At 44.2% G+C, this 15,000-nt stretch overlaps 1 protein-coding gene across 3 annotated transcripts in view; it reads right to left on the bottom strand.

Annotated features, from left to right (window-relative positions):
- met (MET proto-oncogene, receptor tyrosine kinase) overlaps positions 1-15,000 on the bottom strand; it is a 59,098-nt gene that overhangs the window by 19,571 nt on the left and 24,527 nt on the right. For all 3 annotated transcript variants that reach the window (XM_047802423.1, XM_047802422.1, XM_047802424.1), the window contains 7 exons: positions 14,512-14,646; positions 12,828-13,007; positions 12,257-12,417; positions 10,332-10,434; positions 8,738-8,874; positions 8,424-8,588; positions 6,408-6,513 (listed from right to left, as the gene is read on the bottom strand). In XM_047802423.1, coding sequence (XP_047658379.1) covers positions 6,408-6,513; positions 8,424-8,588; positions 8,738-8,874; positions 10,332-10,434; positions 12,257-12,417; positions 12,828-13,007; positions 14,512-14,646 — 987 coding nt within the window. The remainder of the gene's footprint in view (positions 1-6,407; positions 6,514-8,423; positions 8,589-8,737; positions 8,875-10,331; positions 10,435-12,256; positions 12,418-12,827; positions 13,008-14,511; positions 14,647-15,000) is intronic.

Genomic DNA, 15,000 nt, shown 5'->3' with positions numbered 1-15,000 from the left:
AAAAGAATTGGAACGCTCGTTTTTTGCAGCCAATTTGTCTCACACCCTTCTCCAGAGTGACTTACTATTTATCTCATTTATATTCTACTGAACAATTGATGGTTAAGGGCCTTACTCAAGGGCCCAGCAATGGATATTTGGTGGACCAACACCTTAAGGACTAAGCTACAACATCCCTGCAGACATTTGGGAATAAGATCAAAGAGATGATTAAGACAATAGATCCAATGGCACCGGCGATGGTAGATCACCTAAACTTTGTGTGTGCAAAAGTATTGGAACTGATTAGTGGCCACCAGTGGTCTGCTTTGCTTATTGGATTAGGTGCAGGTTTTATGCCGGATACCCTTCTTGATGCAACCCACCCACAGATCTTCAGTGACGGCATTGGCTCCCTGACCGTGGCATTTAGAGTGCAGGATCCTGCCGCTGGACCACCAGGAGGCTCTTTAAAGTAAATTAGAACCAATAATTTGTTGAAATGGGGGCACGGAGGCTTAATGGTTAGCACGTTCGCCTCACACCTCCAGGGCCGGGGGTTCGATTCCTGCCTCCGCCTTGTGTGTGTGGAGTTTGCATGTTCTCCCCGTGCCTCGGGGGTTTCCTCCGGGTACTCCGGTTTCCTCCCCCGGTCCAAAGACATGCATGGTAGGTTGATTGGCATCTCTGGAAAATTGTCCGTAGTGTGTGAGTGTGTGAGTGAATGAGAGTGTGTGTGTGTGCCCTGTGATGGGTTGGCACTCCGTCCAGGGTGTATCCTGCCTCGAAGCCCGATGACGCCTGAGATAGGCACAGGCTCCCCGTGACCCGAGAAGTTCGGATAAGCGGTAGAAAATGAATGAATGAATGAATGAATGGATTTGTTGCAATTATTTGTCTCATTAGTGATAACTGCATGGAGCCGGCAACTCGGGCCCATCTCCAGTTTTTTGCATTCTTCTTCTGCTTGTGTGCCTGATTTGTATTTAATCTGTGAACGCATCACGAATGCAGATGTACTCGGTGTGTGCACTCGGCTCATCCCTGATGTTTATGAACCCTGCTCTAAAGCACACTGTTGTCAGATTACATGCCTCATTTACGACCCAAAGTGTCCTGGCAGAGCAATCGTCCCTGAACAAACCGCTCAGATGTGACACTTTGATATAATCCTATACCTCCTTAGTGAGTCTCACGATGACGTTCAGGATTCTTATAGAATAAAAGTTCAGAAATGTCACGAAATGACGCAGAATCCAACTGCACTACGGTGGAACCAGATGGAAATCCCATCTTGCGTGTGTTCAGCACTGTTGGCATGTGCAGGATCATCTTTAAAAAACAAGTGGCTTTAGATACTTGTGCTCTTTAATTTGTGTGAGTTATGATCCGGGGGCGTAGCAGATGCCTGGCAGCGTCTCCGTCTCCATCGCGCCTCCTGTCCACGCTACGCGCTCCTCCATGCTGGCTGTTAGCTTTATTCCTGCCGTCTTCATGTCACACGTGATTAAGAGCAAAGTTTTTTTCCCCAGACACATCCTGAACAGATTTGGAGTGATTAGATGAAAATCTACAGAGGTGACGACGGTCTTCCAAAGTCTGTGTTCGTCTATTTTGGCTGAAAACACGTTTCTCACTGCGGTGGGTTGAAACTCCCTACATGGCATCCAGACCGGGGTAAATATTTACGCTCAGAAGCAGCGATGCAGCGTATTTATCTACCACACCAAAGAGACAAACATGACCCTGAGTGGAGAGCGGAACAGAAGGTTAGGCTGAAAGTCCACCGGCTTCGATGTGGCTTTGTCTCAGATGTGTTTTTAAACATGCTGCAAAAAAACCTGAAAAATTCCACCGCGTTTTTAACTCACGGATGACAAAAGAAACGTTTTTGTTTTTTTACATATTTCACTGTAAATTCTCGATTCCGATTGGTCGTCGGGTGACGGTAGGTTTTCTGTACGGGGTTAGTACGAGATCTGTTTAACGTTTATGAAAGGAGTCTCCAGTGTCACAGGTACGGTAAAGCTGTAACTTTTCTGAGGATAACCCCATACTGTGGAACCGCTGATGATGCAGAACCTTCTCAAACGCAAGTGACAACAGGAACTAACTATAAACGGATTAAAAAGTACGAGATGATGGTGACCTCCTGCTTGTTGATTATTTTCATGATATAAAGTCATTTAATCCATACTTATTGATCAAAACCTGTTTTTTAATATATATATACTGTATATTTGGTAGCTGTTACCTCTGACCCCATCCTGACACACACACACACACACACACACACACACACACACACACACACATATCGCTGAGCTATTTTCTGGAATAAAGCCGACGTGAGTTTCAATAGAAATATCGGTGTTTAACTGTAGAACAAATTCTCGGAGTCTGGTGAACGGATTTGTGGTTGGATAACAGCTGCTGAAGAAAAGAGACAAAAGAAGAAACAGATACTGAGACGTCTCGGGTTAAAGCCCAGGGCTTCCATATACGGCCTCGAAGGGAGATACATGAGAAACTTTATAACAGCGTGCGGAAAATTGTCGAGTGAAGCCTACGCTTGACCGGCTCGCACGAGTCGTACAGAAAGAGCAGAATTTACAGATTCTGTACAGATCGCTATCTAGAAAAATGCCCCAGAATACGAGCGTGCGGATCTTTTTTATTTTAACCTCGCCGATCATCCGATCTGTCATGAAGATGTTCTACACGGGGGATTAAAGCAAATGAGTTCCAGACAGATCGCAGGAGGAGCGACGGAGCGGCTTGTAATCAGACCTGCCGTGATTCGGGGGAACTTTTACACCAGTTCTGGAAAGACGCAGCACTGAGCTTGATTTAGATAAATGTCCGGCGGTCTGGGAGACATGTCCGTTGTGGCCAAAGTCTGGCAAGGAGCCAAAAACATACGTACAAAACAAAAAGCCCAAGGTTTGTCTGTTCAAATAAAAAATACACTTCTGCTGCTTATGACATTATGAGAGAGAGAGAGAGAGGGGGAGAGAGAGAGAGAGAGAGAGAGAGAGAGAGAGAGAGAGAGAGAGAGAGAGAGAGAGGTAAACAGAGACAGGGAGAGGGAGAGAGAGAGAAAGAGAGGGAAAGAGTGAGTGAGAGAGAGAGAGACAGAGAGAGGTAAACAGAGACAGGGAGAGTGAGAGAGAGAGAGAGAGAGAGAGAGAGAGAGAGAGAGAGAGAGAGAGAGAGAGAGAGAGAGAGAGAGAGAGAGGGAAAGATAGGGAAAGAGTGAGTGAGAGAGAGAGAGAGAGAGAGGTAAACAGAGAGAGAGAGAGAGAGAGAGAGAGAGAGAGAGAGGTAAACAGAGACAGAGAGGAGAGAAAGAGAGAGAGGGAGACAGTGAGATAAACAGAGAGAGAGAGAGAGAGAGAGAGAGAGAGAGAGAGAGAGACAGAGAGAGGTAAACAGAGACAGAGAGGAGAGAAAGAGAGAGAGGGAGACAGAGAGATAAACAGAGAGAGAGAGAGAGAGAGAGAGAGACAGAGAGAGAGACAGAGAGAGGTAAACAGAGACAGAGAGAGAGAGACAGAGAGAGAGAGAGAGAGATAAACAGAGAAGGAGAGAGAGAGAGAGAGAGAGAGAGAGAGCAATTTTAATATATGTAATTATGTATTATATACTATATTTAGATATATATTAGTATTTTTTTGCAGTAAATTTGTTGTGTAAAATGTTTAACCTGTCAGTCATAAAACCCAAAGTAATAATGAATCCAGTACGTCGTCACTGACAAAAGCTCATTTTTTACGTCCAGCTTCTTTAGTAACAAGCTGCAGCCTTTAAACCCCTTTAATGTCGGTGGGAAAGCCACGGACAGACTGAGCCCTGGATTTAGTCGAGATTGTGGTTGCAGATATGAAGGAAAGCTCTGGAGATCCCCCTCTCTGACATCGCCGGGGTTCGATTCGGTTTGTTTCTTCTGTTTCTTTAATCATTATAAAAAGATGCAAAAAAAAGAGAGAGTCGTCAAAAAGACGCTCGATCCTAAACGACGGAAAATCTCGAGATCCTCGCTTCGGTTCCTGCTGAAGCTTCACTTAGGATACGTGACTCAGACTAGGGGCATTAACACAGACTCCTAATAAAAATAAAAAAAATAAAAAAAAGCACAACAAAACAATAAAACGCTTGTCTATCGGAGCCGACGCTGGTTAAAATGAAGAATTTACAGAGCGACAGCTGGAGCAGCCGTTTGAAATGGCTATTAAAGACACGGCGGCTTCTGCTGCATGAACTACGTGACGACATCCTGTCAACAACGTGAACACGTACGGACCAAACACTGGACTAGTGGTCTTCTCGGGTCTAAAGAAATGTTACCCGACCCGAAGTGACCCGGCTCACTTTTTACCCGAACCCGGCGTGCATAAAGACCCACCTGACTCGAGACAAACCCGAAAAAAATTAGACCCGAGTCCGACCCGACCTTTTGGCATTATTTAAACCCGACTGGACCCGAATGTTGCGTAACTCTACACTAAAGTAACCGCTACAGAGTGGATTCAAATTTGATTGACAGGTCTGTTTCAACGAAAATTAGCTTACCGCCAGCCGCACGTCACCAGCCACACGTCGCAAGCAGTCTTGGCAAACAGAGAAGAGGTTGGAAAAGGACTCGAGTCGATGCACACACACACAAGATACAGTAGTTCGGGTCTTCTCGGGTCCGTTCGGTTAAAAACACATTCACTTTAAATTACCCGAGACCCGACGCCGCTATTATTATACCCGACCCGAGGTACACGTGAAACTTTTAGACCCGAACCCGCTCGGGTCTCGGGTCGGACCTCGGGTTTTCGGATCTAACTGGACCTGTGAAGACGTCTACCCTGGACTGTAATTTGTGCACGTCCAGCTAGGTGAATAATCCCACGTGTTACCGCGTAACTAATAAATCTTTAATGATGACACGAGACACGAGTCTGATTCGAACGTGATGCTGAGAGTAAACTCACCGCTCCGGTCACTCTTGGCCTCTCGGTGCGTCTTCACGCTTCCCGACACGAGAAACGTTCGTTACGAGTTTCGTGTCGTTTGTTTTCAGATGTTTACCTGCGTCTCTTATTGTTTTGGTTTTTTTCTTCACCAGCAGTTCAGCGTTTGTTTGTTTTTTTGTTATTAGTTTAATCACAGTGTATAAATCTGCTGGATGTTCTTCGTGTTGTTGTGTGTGGGTTTTTTTTTAGGATAATTTAGTGTATTATGCAAACGGATATATAGTTTGTACTTCCTTGTTAAGAGATACCCTACATGGCCATAAGTATGTGCACCCCGACCTTCTCAGTTATATTGAATCGAATGACTCGGACTCTGCACCATGAAGACATAGCGTGGAGGTGAAGGTTGGAGTGAAGAACTCGAGTGTCCTGCACAGAGCCCTGACTCCGGAGCCCTGACTCTGACTCAACCTCGCTGAACACCTCTGGGATAAATAAACTGGAACTGGGGTCTCCTTAACAACCTAAACATCAGAGTCTGATCTCACTAATGCTCCTGTAGCTGAATGAATGAACCCAAATCCTCACAGCTTTGCTCCAACATCTTTTGCCAGAGAAGCTTCCCAGAGGAGAAGAGCGGAGCTGATTATAACAGGAAACACGGGGGGGAATAAATCTGGAGTGAGATGTTCAACAGGGACATGAGAGTGATACATGAGGTGTCCAAATGTTTGCTGACTTTTTAAACAAGGCACATCAGCATCAATAACTAGACTAGAACTTAAAATTGTAATAAGTCTGTGAAAGTTAAAGAATTTCCATGAAACACCAACTGAGATGATCTACAGAACCCAAGCTGCCTTGTTGCGCTGAACTTCAGCCTTTTTCTGTCTTTCATTTATCATCTCTGCGACAGGATTTTCCGAGCTCTCGATCCAGACCTAAAGCCCGGTATCTTGCACTTGATCTCGTTTATTTCCTGAAATTCCTTTGTCTACTTTACAAGAGCGACACCTCATACATCTTGGTATTCCAAAGATAACAGCATGTTCTTCTCCTTACGACCTGACGTGAAAACGTCACTCGGAATTTGGTGAAGAAACACGAGATGCCCGACGTTAAATATTACCATAAAAATGAGCTCGAAGTAAGAGTCTGAATTTCGTCTTCTCGTGAGAGACGGCACGCTTGAGCGGTTATTAAACACTACACGTGTCCTGAGACGCAGTTTTAGGAAATCGGATTTTGCTTGACGATGGCTACACAAAACCCAAGCTCTGGTTTTTCCATTTCCTCTTCACATTTGCAGCTCCAGTGTGTGTGTGTGTGTGTGTGTGTGTGTGTGTGGGTGTGTGTGTGTGTGTGTTTTCTTTATTATTTCCTCTCACAGTGGGATTAATAACTTTAGCACCTGTGCGATGTGTATATTTGATAGTGTGTGGGCACGATGTAATATGGACTCACCACATGAACCTCTTTGTCCTTGGAGAACGGAGGACCGCTGAGGACCATCTGAGGCCGCATGGCTGAGTGGAGGTAGACGCCAGACGCTATCACTGTGCTGCCTCCGCTACAAACACACACACACACACACACACACACACATACAGACGAGCAGAATGAACAAACCTGCTGCTGTACATATGCACACTTCCTGCCACCCGACCACCAGAAGCGTAAAGCATCCCAGCGCCCAAATCATTCACAGCCTCCTCAATAGCTCATTCACTCTCTTTTTCATTCTCTCTCTCTTTATTCATCCCTAGAGGTTTTTTTTTTACTTGCCTCGCCATCGCTCTCGGCATAGTATTTTCCCCATAAACCCTCGCCTCCTTCACAAGCATTTGTCCACCTGTCATCTGCTCATCCATGGCTAGCCTTTGCTTTCCCAGACTCTTTTCTAAACACCCACTCTTTCTTCTACCGCAGTCAATTTGCTCAATCTCCTTCTGCTCGACCTCCTCTTGTGTGTTTTCTTTTACCCCCTGTTCCAGTTTCGTAAACCGTCTGACCCCTGTGCGTGCATGAGGCAAGCGAACACGTGGATGTTTGTGGAATTATTTGGGAAATAAAGCAGTACATCCACAGGGCTGGACATTTGTACAAACTGCTTTCAGTTGTAACTGCTTTACAAATCTCTAGATACAAATATATATGAACTGCTTTCACGTTGATTAATGGTTATTTATTACTCCCTGTTTTGGGTGGAAAGGTTTTTATATGGAATCTCGGACGGCAAAAATGTTAGATTCCATATAAAAACTTCTGCTCGGGAGCAAAAAATAAAAAAAAGCGGGCTGCTGCGGTTCTATTAACTTATTGTTTTTTTAGCTGGTGTGTAAGAGCCTGCCATCTCTGTCGAGAAGAGCAACAGCAGATTAAAGGTGGGGTGCACGATGTTTGAGATATGCTTCAGAAAGAAACGTTAAACAAACAATGAGCAGAAAGGGGCGTGTCTTGTCATTATACGGAGGAGAGAGTGTTCAGTTCGCATGTCTGACATTAGCATAAAGGGGCGTGTCTTCTGCAAATGCGGCGGAGAGAGTGTTCAGTGCGCATGTCTGACATTAGCATAAAGGGGCGTGTCTTGTCAATATACGGCAGAGAGAGTGTTCAGTTCGCATGTCTGACATTAGCATAAAGGGGCGTGTCTTCTCAATATGTGGAGGAGAGAGTGTTCAGTGCGCATGTCTGACATTAGCATAAAGGGGCGTGTCTTGTCATTACATGGCAGAGAGTGTTCAGTGTGCATGCCTGACATTAGCATAAAGGGGCGTGTCTTGTCATTACGCGGCGGAGAGAGTGTTCAGTGCTCATGTCTGACATTAGCATAAAGGGGCGTGTCTTCTCAATATGCGACGGAGAGAGTGTTAAGTGCTCATGTCTGACATTATCATAAAGGAGCGTGTCTTCTCAATATGCGGCGGAGAGAGTGTTCAGTGCGCATGTCTGACATTAGCATAAAGGGGCGTGTCTTCTCAATATGCGGCGGAGAGAGTGTTAAGTGCGCATGTCTGACATTATCATAAAGGAGCGTGTCTTCTCAATATGCGGCGGAGAGAGTGTTCAGTGTGCATGTCTGACATTAGCATTACCTCTGCCTCAGGTTCTAGGTGTTGAACGTCGTTGTCCGCGTGAAACGGAGCTAAACCTTTAATGCAACAACACACGGTACTACAAAAACACATCCGTGTTACCATGGTATTACTCATTGAGTTCATTTACTGAAAAAAATATCCCCTCGGCCAGCTGCCCCAGCAGGTTCCGCCATAATCGTTGCCTGGGTTACGTATGTATGTGTGGGCGGGGCTATCAAAACAGGGGTGACACCCGTTTGTTATAGGGGCGTGTTTGTTTTGGTGATTTCAAATGTCAACATTGGCTTTCAAACATCGTGCACCGCACCTTTAAGTATAAACCCATGGGCTTACACACGCCCCCTTCAGTGAGGCTGTTGTAGGAGCGTTGTGTGTGACGCACCTGATGAAGGAGCGCGTGGGCTGTACGTTGTGGATGAGCGGATCCTCGTTGTAGGTGTAATTGGACGGAGCTTGAACCGTCACTCCGTCGATATGAAGCTGGAGCTTGTGCAGGGAAGGTGAGTCCTGAGATGGAGTCTGACACGTCAGCATGTCGGCTGATAAACTAAGGAGAGTACAACACACACACACACATACACAGACACAGCCACACACACACACACACACACACACACACACACACACACACACACACAGTGAGACACAGTTACTGACTCTATTTGATTATAACAGGAAAAAATTTCAAGCACTCACCTCTGCACCACACAGGTCCCACTTCCGATTGTAACCTTTCGTGAACTTCCGCTGTTCAGGTACGAGCCCTTAATGGTCAGCGTGGTCCCACCAGATTTGGGGCCGAATTCTGGAATGATTTCTTTAATATCAGGGTTCTGTTCAGAACAAAAACAAAATAGAAAACAGCTCAGTGCAGAAGCCGAAAAAAGGTAAGTTACTCGAAACATTTCAGTATTATCTTGGATTCATCTTTTTCAATTTATGAGCAAAGTCCTGACACATGACGATAATTCTACATTTACTACATGTTGTTTTTCATGTTGTACATGTTGGTGTTCATGTTGTATATGTTGTTCTTCACGGTGTTCATGTTGTTGTACATGTTGTTCTTCATGTTGTTCTTCATGGTGTTCATGTTGTTGTTCATGTACATGTTGTTCTTCACGTTGTACATGTTGTTCTTCATGTTGTTCTTCACGGTGTTCATGTTGTTATAAATGTTGTAAATGTTCTTCATGTTGTTCTTCACGGTGTTCATGTTATTATACATGTTGTTCTTTATGTTGTTTTTCATGTTGTATGTGCTGTTCTTCATGGTGTTCATGTTCTTGTACATGTTGTTGTTCATGTACATGTTGTTCTTCACGTTGTACATGTTGTTCTTCATGGTGTTCTTCATGGTGTTCATGTTGTTGTACATGTTGTTGTTCATGTACATGTTGTTCTTCATGGTGTTCATGTTGTTGTACATGTTGTTGTTCATGTACATGTTGTTCTTCACGTTGTACATGTTGTTCTTCATGGTGTTCTTCATGGTGTTCATGTTGTTGTACATGTTGTTGTTCATGTACATGTTGTTCTTCATGGTGTTCATTTTGTTGTACATGTTGTTGTTCATGTACATGTTGTTCTTCACGTTGTACATGTTGTTCTTCATGTTGTTCTTCACGGTGTTCATGTTGTTATACATGTTGTTCTTTATGTTGTTTTTCATGTTGTATGTGCTGTTCTTCACGTTGTACATGTAGTTCTTCATGTTGTACATGTTGTTCTTCATGTTGTACATGTTTTTCTTCATGTTGTACATGTTGTTCTTCATGTTGTTCTTCATGTTGTACATGTTGTTCTTCATGTTGTACATGTTGTTCTTCATGTTGTACATGTTTTTCTTCATGTTGTACATGTTGTTCTTCGTGTTTTTCTTCATGTTGTTTATGCTGTTCATGTTGTTGTAGATGTTGTTATATATGCTGTTGTAGATGTTGTTGTACATTTTGTTGCACATGTTGTTATATATGTTGCTGTACATGTTGTTATATATGTTGTTGTACATTTTGCTGTACATGTTGTTGTACATTTTGCTGTACATGTTGTGGTACATGTTGTTGTACATGTTATATATGTTGTTGTACATTTTGCTGTACATGTTGTGGTACATGTTGTTGTACATGTTATATATGTTGTTGTACATTTTGCTGTACATGTTGTTATATATGTTGTTGTACATTTGCTGTACATAATGTTCTACATTTTGTTGTACATTTTGCTGTACATGTTGTTCTACATGTTATTTATATTGTTCTACATGTTGTTGTTTTTGAAGGACGCTTACCACAAACGAGAATCCCTCCAGCTGTCCTTCCTCCTTCCCGCTGCGTACTCGGACAGAGCGATCGAATTTGGAAACGTTCACATGATTCAGGCTACAAGTCAATCTAAACACAAAGACAAAAACATCTCCCACGACTTAAGACAATAAACAAGCTGTAGATTGTAGCAGACTCATCAGCACCACTTATTTGTATAATTACAGCCATGCTACTGCGCATAAACGACACTGCGGCTTTTCTGTGCCACAAGTTTCCCACGAAACGTCTTTACACAATGGTGCAGCTCAAGTCTGGAAGCGTGGAGGATAAACAGAGTTTACTGTATTGATGTGGAAAAACCCTGCACATAATCTAATTCTGTCACTCTGTAAAACACAGTCCTGCCTTTACAATGACAAGATTACACACTTACTTCTCAGCTTTATTTATTTTCCCTCCTAATGTTTCTAAAGATATTTTATGAGAAGTTACATTTTATATATATATATATATAAAAGATGAAACCACTGATAAAAGTTTTTTGGGCAACAAACTGAAAACGGAAACTGGGAACTGGAGGAACATCGGACCTCGGAGTCGGTCCAACGATTCGTTGCTTTACTACATCATATGTAGTTTGGATAAAAATGCAGAAAGCCAAAAAAAAGAATAGAAAATACATGAAACCGCAGCCGTGTCGTTTTAGTGAAATACATTTGTATAATCTTTTCATTCATCTTCTACCGCTTATCCGAACTTCTCGGGTCACGGGGAGCCTGTGCCTATCTCAGGCGTCATCGGGCATCGAGGCAGGATACACACACACTCTCATTCCCTCACACACTCACACACTACGGACAATTTTCCAGAGATGCCAATCAACCTACCATGCATGTCTTTGGACCGGGGGAGGAAACTGGAGTACCTGGAGGAAACCCCCGAGGCACGGGGAGAACATGCAAACTCCACACACACAAGGCGGAGGCGGGAATCGAACCCCCAACCCTGGTGGTGTGAGGCTAACGTGCTAACCACTAAGCCACCGTGCCCCCTGTATAATCTTTAAACATTTAAATGTAAAACTGTGAGCAATTTTGGGCCAAAACTTGATTTTATTTATTTATTCATTCATTTAAAGCCACAGAGAAATACGACAGGTTTTCTTAGCTTTATATATGAAAAGGTTCTTTACATAGAATCATTTTAAAAGATTTATCGATGGAACACAATGTGGATCTTTGACTCCATATTAAATAGTTCTTTATTATTATTATTATTATTATTATTATTATTATTATTATTATTATTTATCCCAACTAAAACTTAACTGCTTAAGTGCTTCGTCATCTAATTACTAATTAACTACTAATTTATCCGCCAATAAACAAGTTACTCTTTTCTAAAATCCGCCCTTCTTTAATATATCGTTTGAAAACGTCTAAAAGCTTTATATCGACACAAAAGGTAAAAATCTAAAAGTATTGGCACCCATATCACCTCACACGTTCTTTCGATTATATAACGGCTTTAATATAAAAGCTTCATCGCTCACCCACGGTTCTAGGGTTAAGGTTGTATAAATAAACAGGTTTCTAGTATGTGGATATGGGGGATGTGGTAGCCTAGTGCTTAAGGTATTGGGCTACTAATTGTAAGGTTGTGAGTTCTACGTCCACCAAGCTGCCACTGCTAGGCCCCTGAGCAAGGCTCTTGACCTTACACTGCTCAGTTATACAAATAAATAAATAGATAGATAGATAGATAGATAGATAGATAGATAGATAGATAGATAGATAGATAGATAGATAGATAGATAGATAAATAAATAAATGTGAGTCACTGGATAAGGGCGTCTGCTAAACGCTGTAAATGTAATGTAATGTAAATGCTTGTCTAAACTGTCGTCTTTAATACTAGTAACGTCTGTTGCCCTTCATCATTAACTCACCGATGGCTGCTGACTTCTTTTTCCATCAGCCTGCACTTCGCTCCAGCCACGTCGACTTCAATGAGCCTGGCGTCAAAGCGGTCTTTCTTGCTGAAGCCGAAGTTTTTGCCGCAGATCGTGATGTTGGTCTGGCCTTTCAGTGGAGCTGTTTTAGGAATGATCTAAACAAACAAACAAACGGCATGGCTAATAAAACGAGCAGTGTGTTTTCCATTAGGAAGAACTCAGAAATGAAAAGTGGTTGTGCTTGAACACTCTTTAGAGATCTCCCTGATCAGAAGAACAGTTAAGACCAGCGGAGATATTAAACTACAGCCATTAACACCGTTTGAAATCACAAATCAATTGCAAACTTTAAAGCAAGAACAAAGTTCTCTAAAACACTGGCGTCACTGTTCTTTTTCCCTGATAAAACTGCAAAAAACTCTTTCCAGCAGCCAAAATCAATAAAGGTCAGAGTTTCAGAGTCGGTGGCCTGTTTCATTGGAAAGCACTTATTCTATTAGCTCGGGGCTATTGTCTAACGTTGTAACCATGGCAACCCAGTTTGAGGTTTGGGCAGGACAGTTACCTCGGAGATGAGGAGCGGGCAGGAATCTTGGCTCCAGAAGGAGCCGGTGCACCGAGGTGAGCGTGTGCAGAGGTTCCTGTTCCGGCACCAACCACAGCCCATGAAGGCAGGAGCGAGCAGACAGGAGCTGCAGTTTAACAACTGCTCACAACCGGGTCCGATTACAGGCACCTTAGTTATCTGCCAGAGTCAGAGAGAGAGAGAGAGAGAGAGAGAGAGAGGGAGAGTGTGTGTGTGTGAGAGAGAAAGAGAGAGAGAGAGAGAGAGAGAGAGAGAGAGAGGGAGAGAGAGAGAGAGAGAGTTCTCTCTCTCGCGCCCCCTGCTCTCGCTCTCTGCTCTCTCTCTCTCGCTCTCTCTCTCTCGCTCTCTCTCGCTCCCCTCGTTTTTCTTTTGCCTGCTCTCTATAGCCCGCTCTCTCGCCTCTCGCCCGCTCTCTCTCCCCCTCTCCCTCTCTCTCCTCTCTCTCTCTCTCCCTCCCGTTTTTTTCTCTCTCTCTCTCTGCTCTCTCTTCTCTCTCTCTCCGCGCGCGGCGCGCGCGTGTGTGTGTGTTGGTGTGCGTGTGTGCGCGCGCGCGCGCGCGCGCGCGCGTGCGCGAGCGGTGCGACCCGAGCGAGAGCAGCGAGAGACGAGAGAGCGGAGAGCGAGATAGAGCGAGAAAGAAACGTGGGGTGTGTGTGTGTGTGTGTGCGGAGAGCGCGCGAGAGAGAGTGTTGGTGTGTTTGGTGTGTGTGTGTGTGTTTTGTTGGGTGTGTGGTGTTTTGTTTGCTCGGCAGCGTTGCGCTCGATCTTTCTCCCTCCTCGGCTCTCTCGAGCTCTCTCTCGATCTCGCTATCTCTATCTCCCGTCCTTGTGAGCTACGCAAGAGTGCGACAGAGAGAGAGAGAAGAGAGAGAGAGAGAGAGAGAGAGAGACAGAGAGAGACCACAAGAGACAGAGAGAGAGACAACACACAGCGAGAGACGAACAGAGAGGAGAGAGAGAGAGAGAGACACACACACACACACAGCATAAGAGACAAGAGAGAGAGAGGAGAGAACAACAGAGAGGACAGAAGAGAGAGAGATAGAGAGAGTGTGAGAGAGGGTGCGACAAGAGAGAGAGAGAGAGAGTGTGAGAGATAGTGCGACAGAGAAGAGAGAAGACACACCACACCACACATGAGACAGAGAAGAGAGACCACACAGAGAGAGAGAGAGAGAGAGAGAGAGAGAGAGAGGAGAGGACAGAGACATGAGAGAGAGGACCACACCACAGGCAGAGGAGGAGAGAGAGAGAGAGAGAGAGAGAGAGAGAGAAGGAGCCACAGAGAGAGAGAGAGAGAGAGAGAGAGAGAGAGAGAGAGAGAGAGACAGAGAGAGACAGAGAGAGAGAGAGAGAGAGTAAAACCATTAGGACTTTACTTACAACCTTTGTTCCCCTACCAGCCCTTTGTCATGAATGTGAACTCTGAAGATGTCTGAACTCAAAGTTAAAGCTTTATCTGTTTGACCTGTTCAACCCTGGAGAATCCTTATCTCATGTTTATCTCACTATAGTGCTACTAGGTATAGAAACAACAAAATATCTCAAAAATGAGGAAAATAAAAGCCTCCTACTGTAAGAGTTACAGCTGTGTGCTGAAACCTTTGGCTCACATTTCCCTTGTTTCCCAAAAGAAATGTTAAACCTATTAAAGATCTTTCACCTTCTTTCCTGTGACCAGCAGTAAGGAGGCGTCCGGGCTCTGTGGAGACAACACGCCGACTTCTGAGGAGACGGGGAGCGTGTCCAAGAGGAAGTTCACATGCGGCTCTGTGTTGCCAAAACGGGAAACCACCACCTGCACAAAATGCCAACGAATGACATGAATGACCTCTCGTAGGCGAAGGCCTTTGTTGAGGAGCCTGGAATGTAATAAAGCACGTTTTCTGTTTACTGTAAACGGCCGTGCGAGCTGTTGATGCTACGACATTACAGTATAAACCGGATCGTTTAACTTCTTGTTTATATCCGAGGAAGATGATGTAAGCCTTCTGTGGCGCACCGTGCCTCGTCTTTGATTTTAAGGCCAGATATAAACGTCTGCCGTATCCCAGGCCACTTCGTAAATCATAAATAGGTTGAAAATAGTTAAATTGCATATTGCGTCCTCGAACTTCGCTCTGGAAAGATCGAAAATCAAAGGGTGGTGTAA

This window comes from Tachysurus fulvidraco, chromosome 17 (genome assembly GCF_022655615.1).
Source record: "Tachysurus fulvidraco isolate hzauxx_2018 chromosome 17, HZAU_PFXX_2.0, whole genome shotgun sequence".
Lineage (NCBI taxonomy): Eukaryota > Metazoa > Chordata > Actinopteri > Siluriformes > Bagridae > Tachysurus > Tachysurus fulvidraco.
Note: the sequence above shows the minus strand (reverse complement) of the source record. Positions and strands in the feature narration are given on the sequence as shown.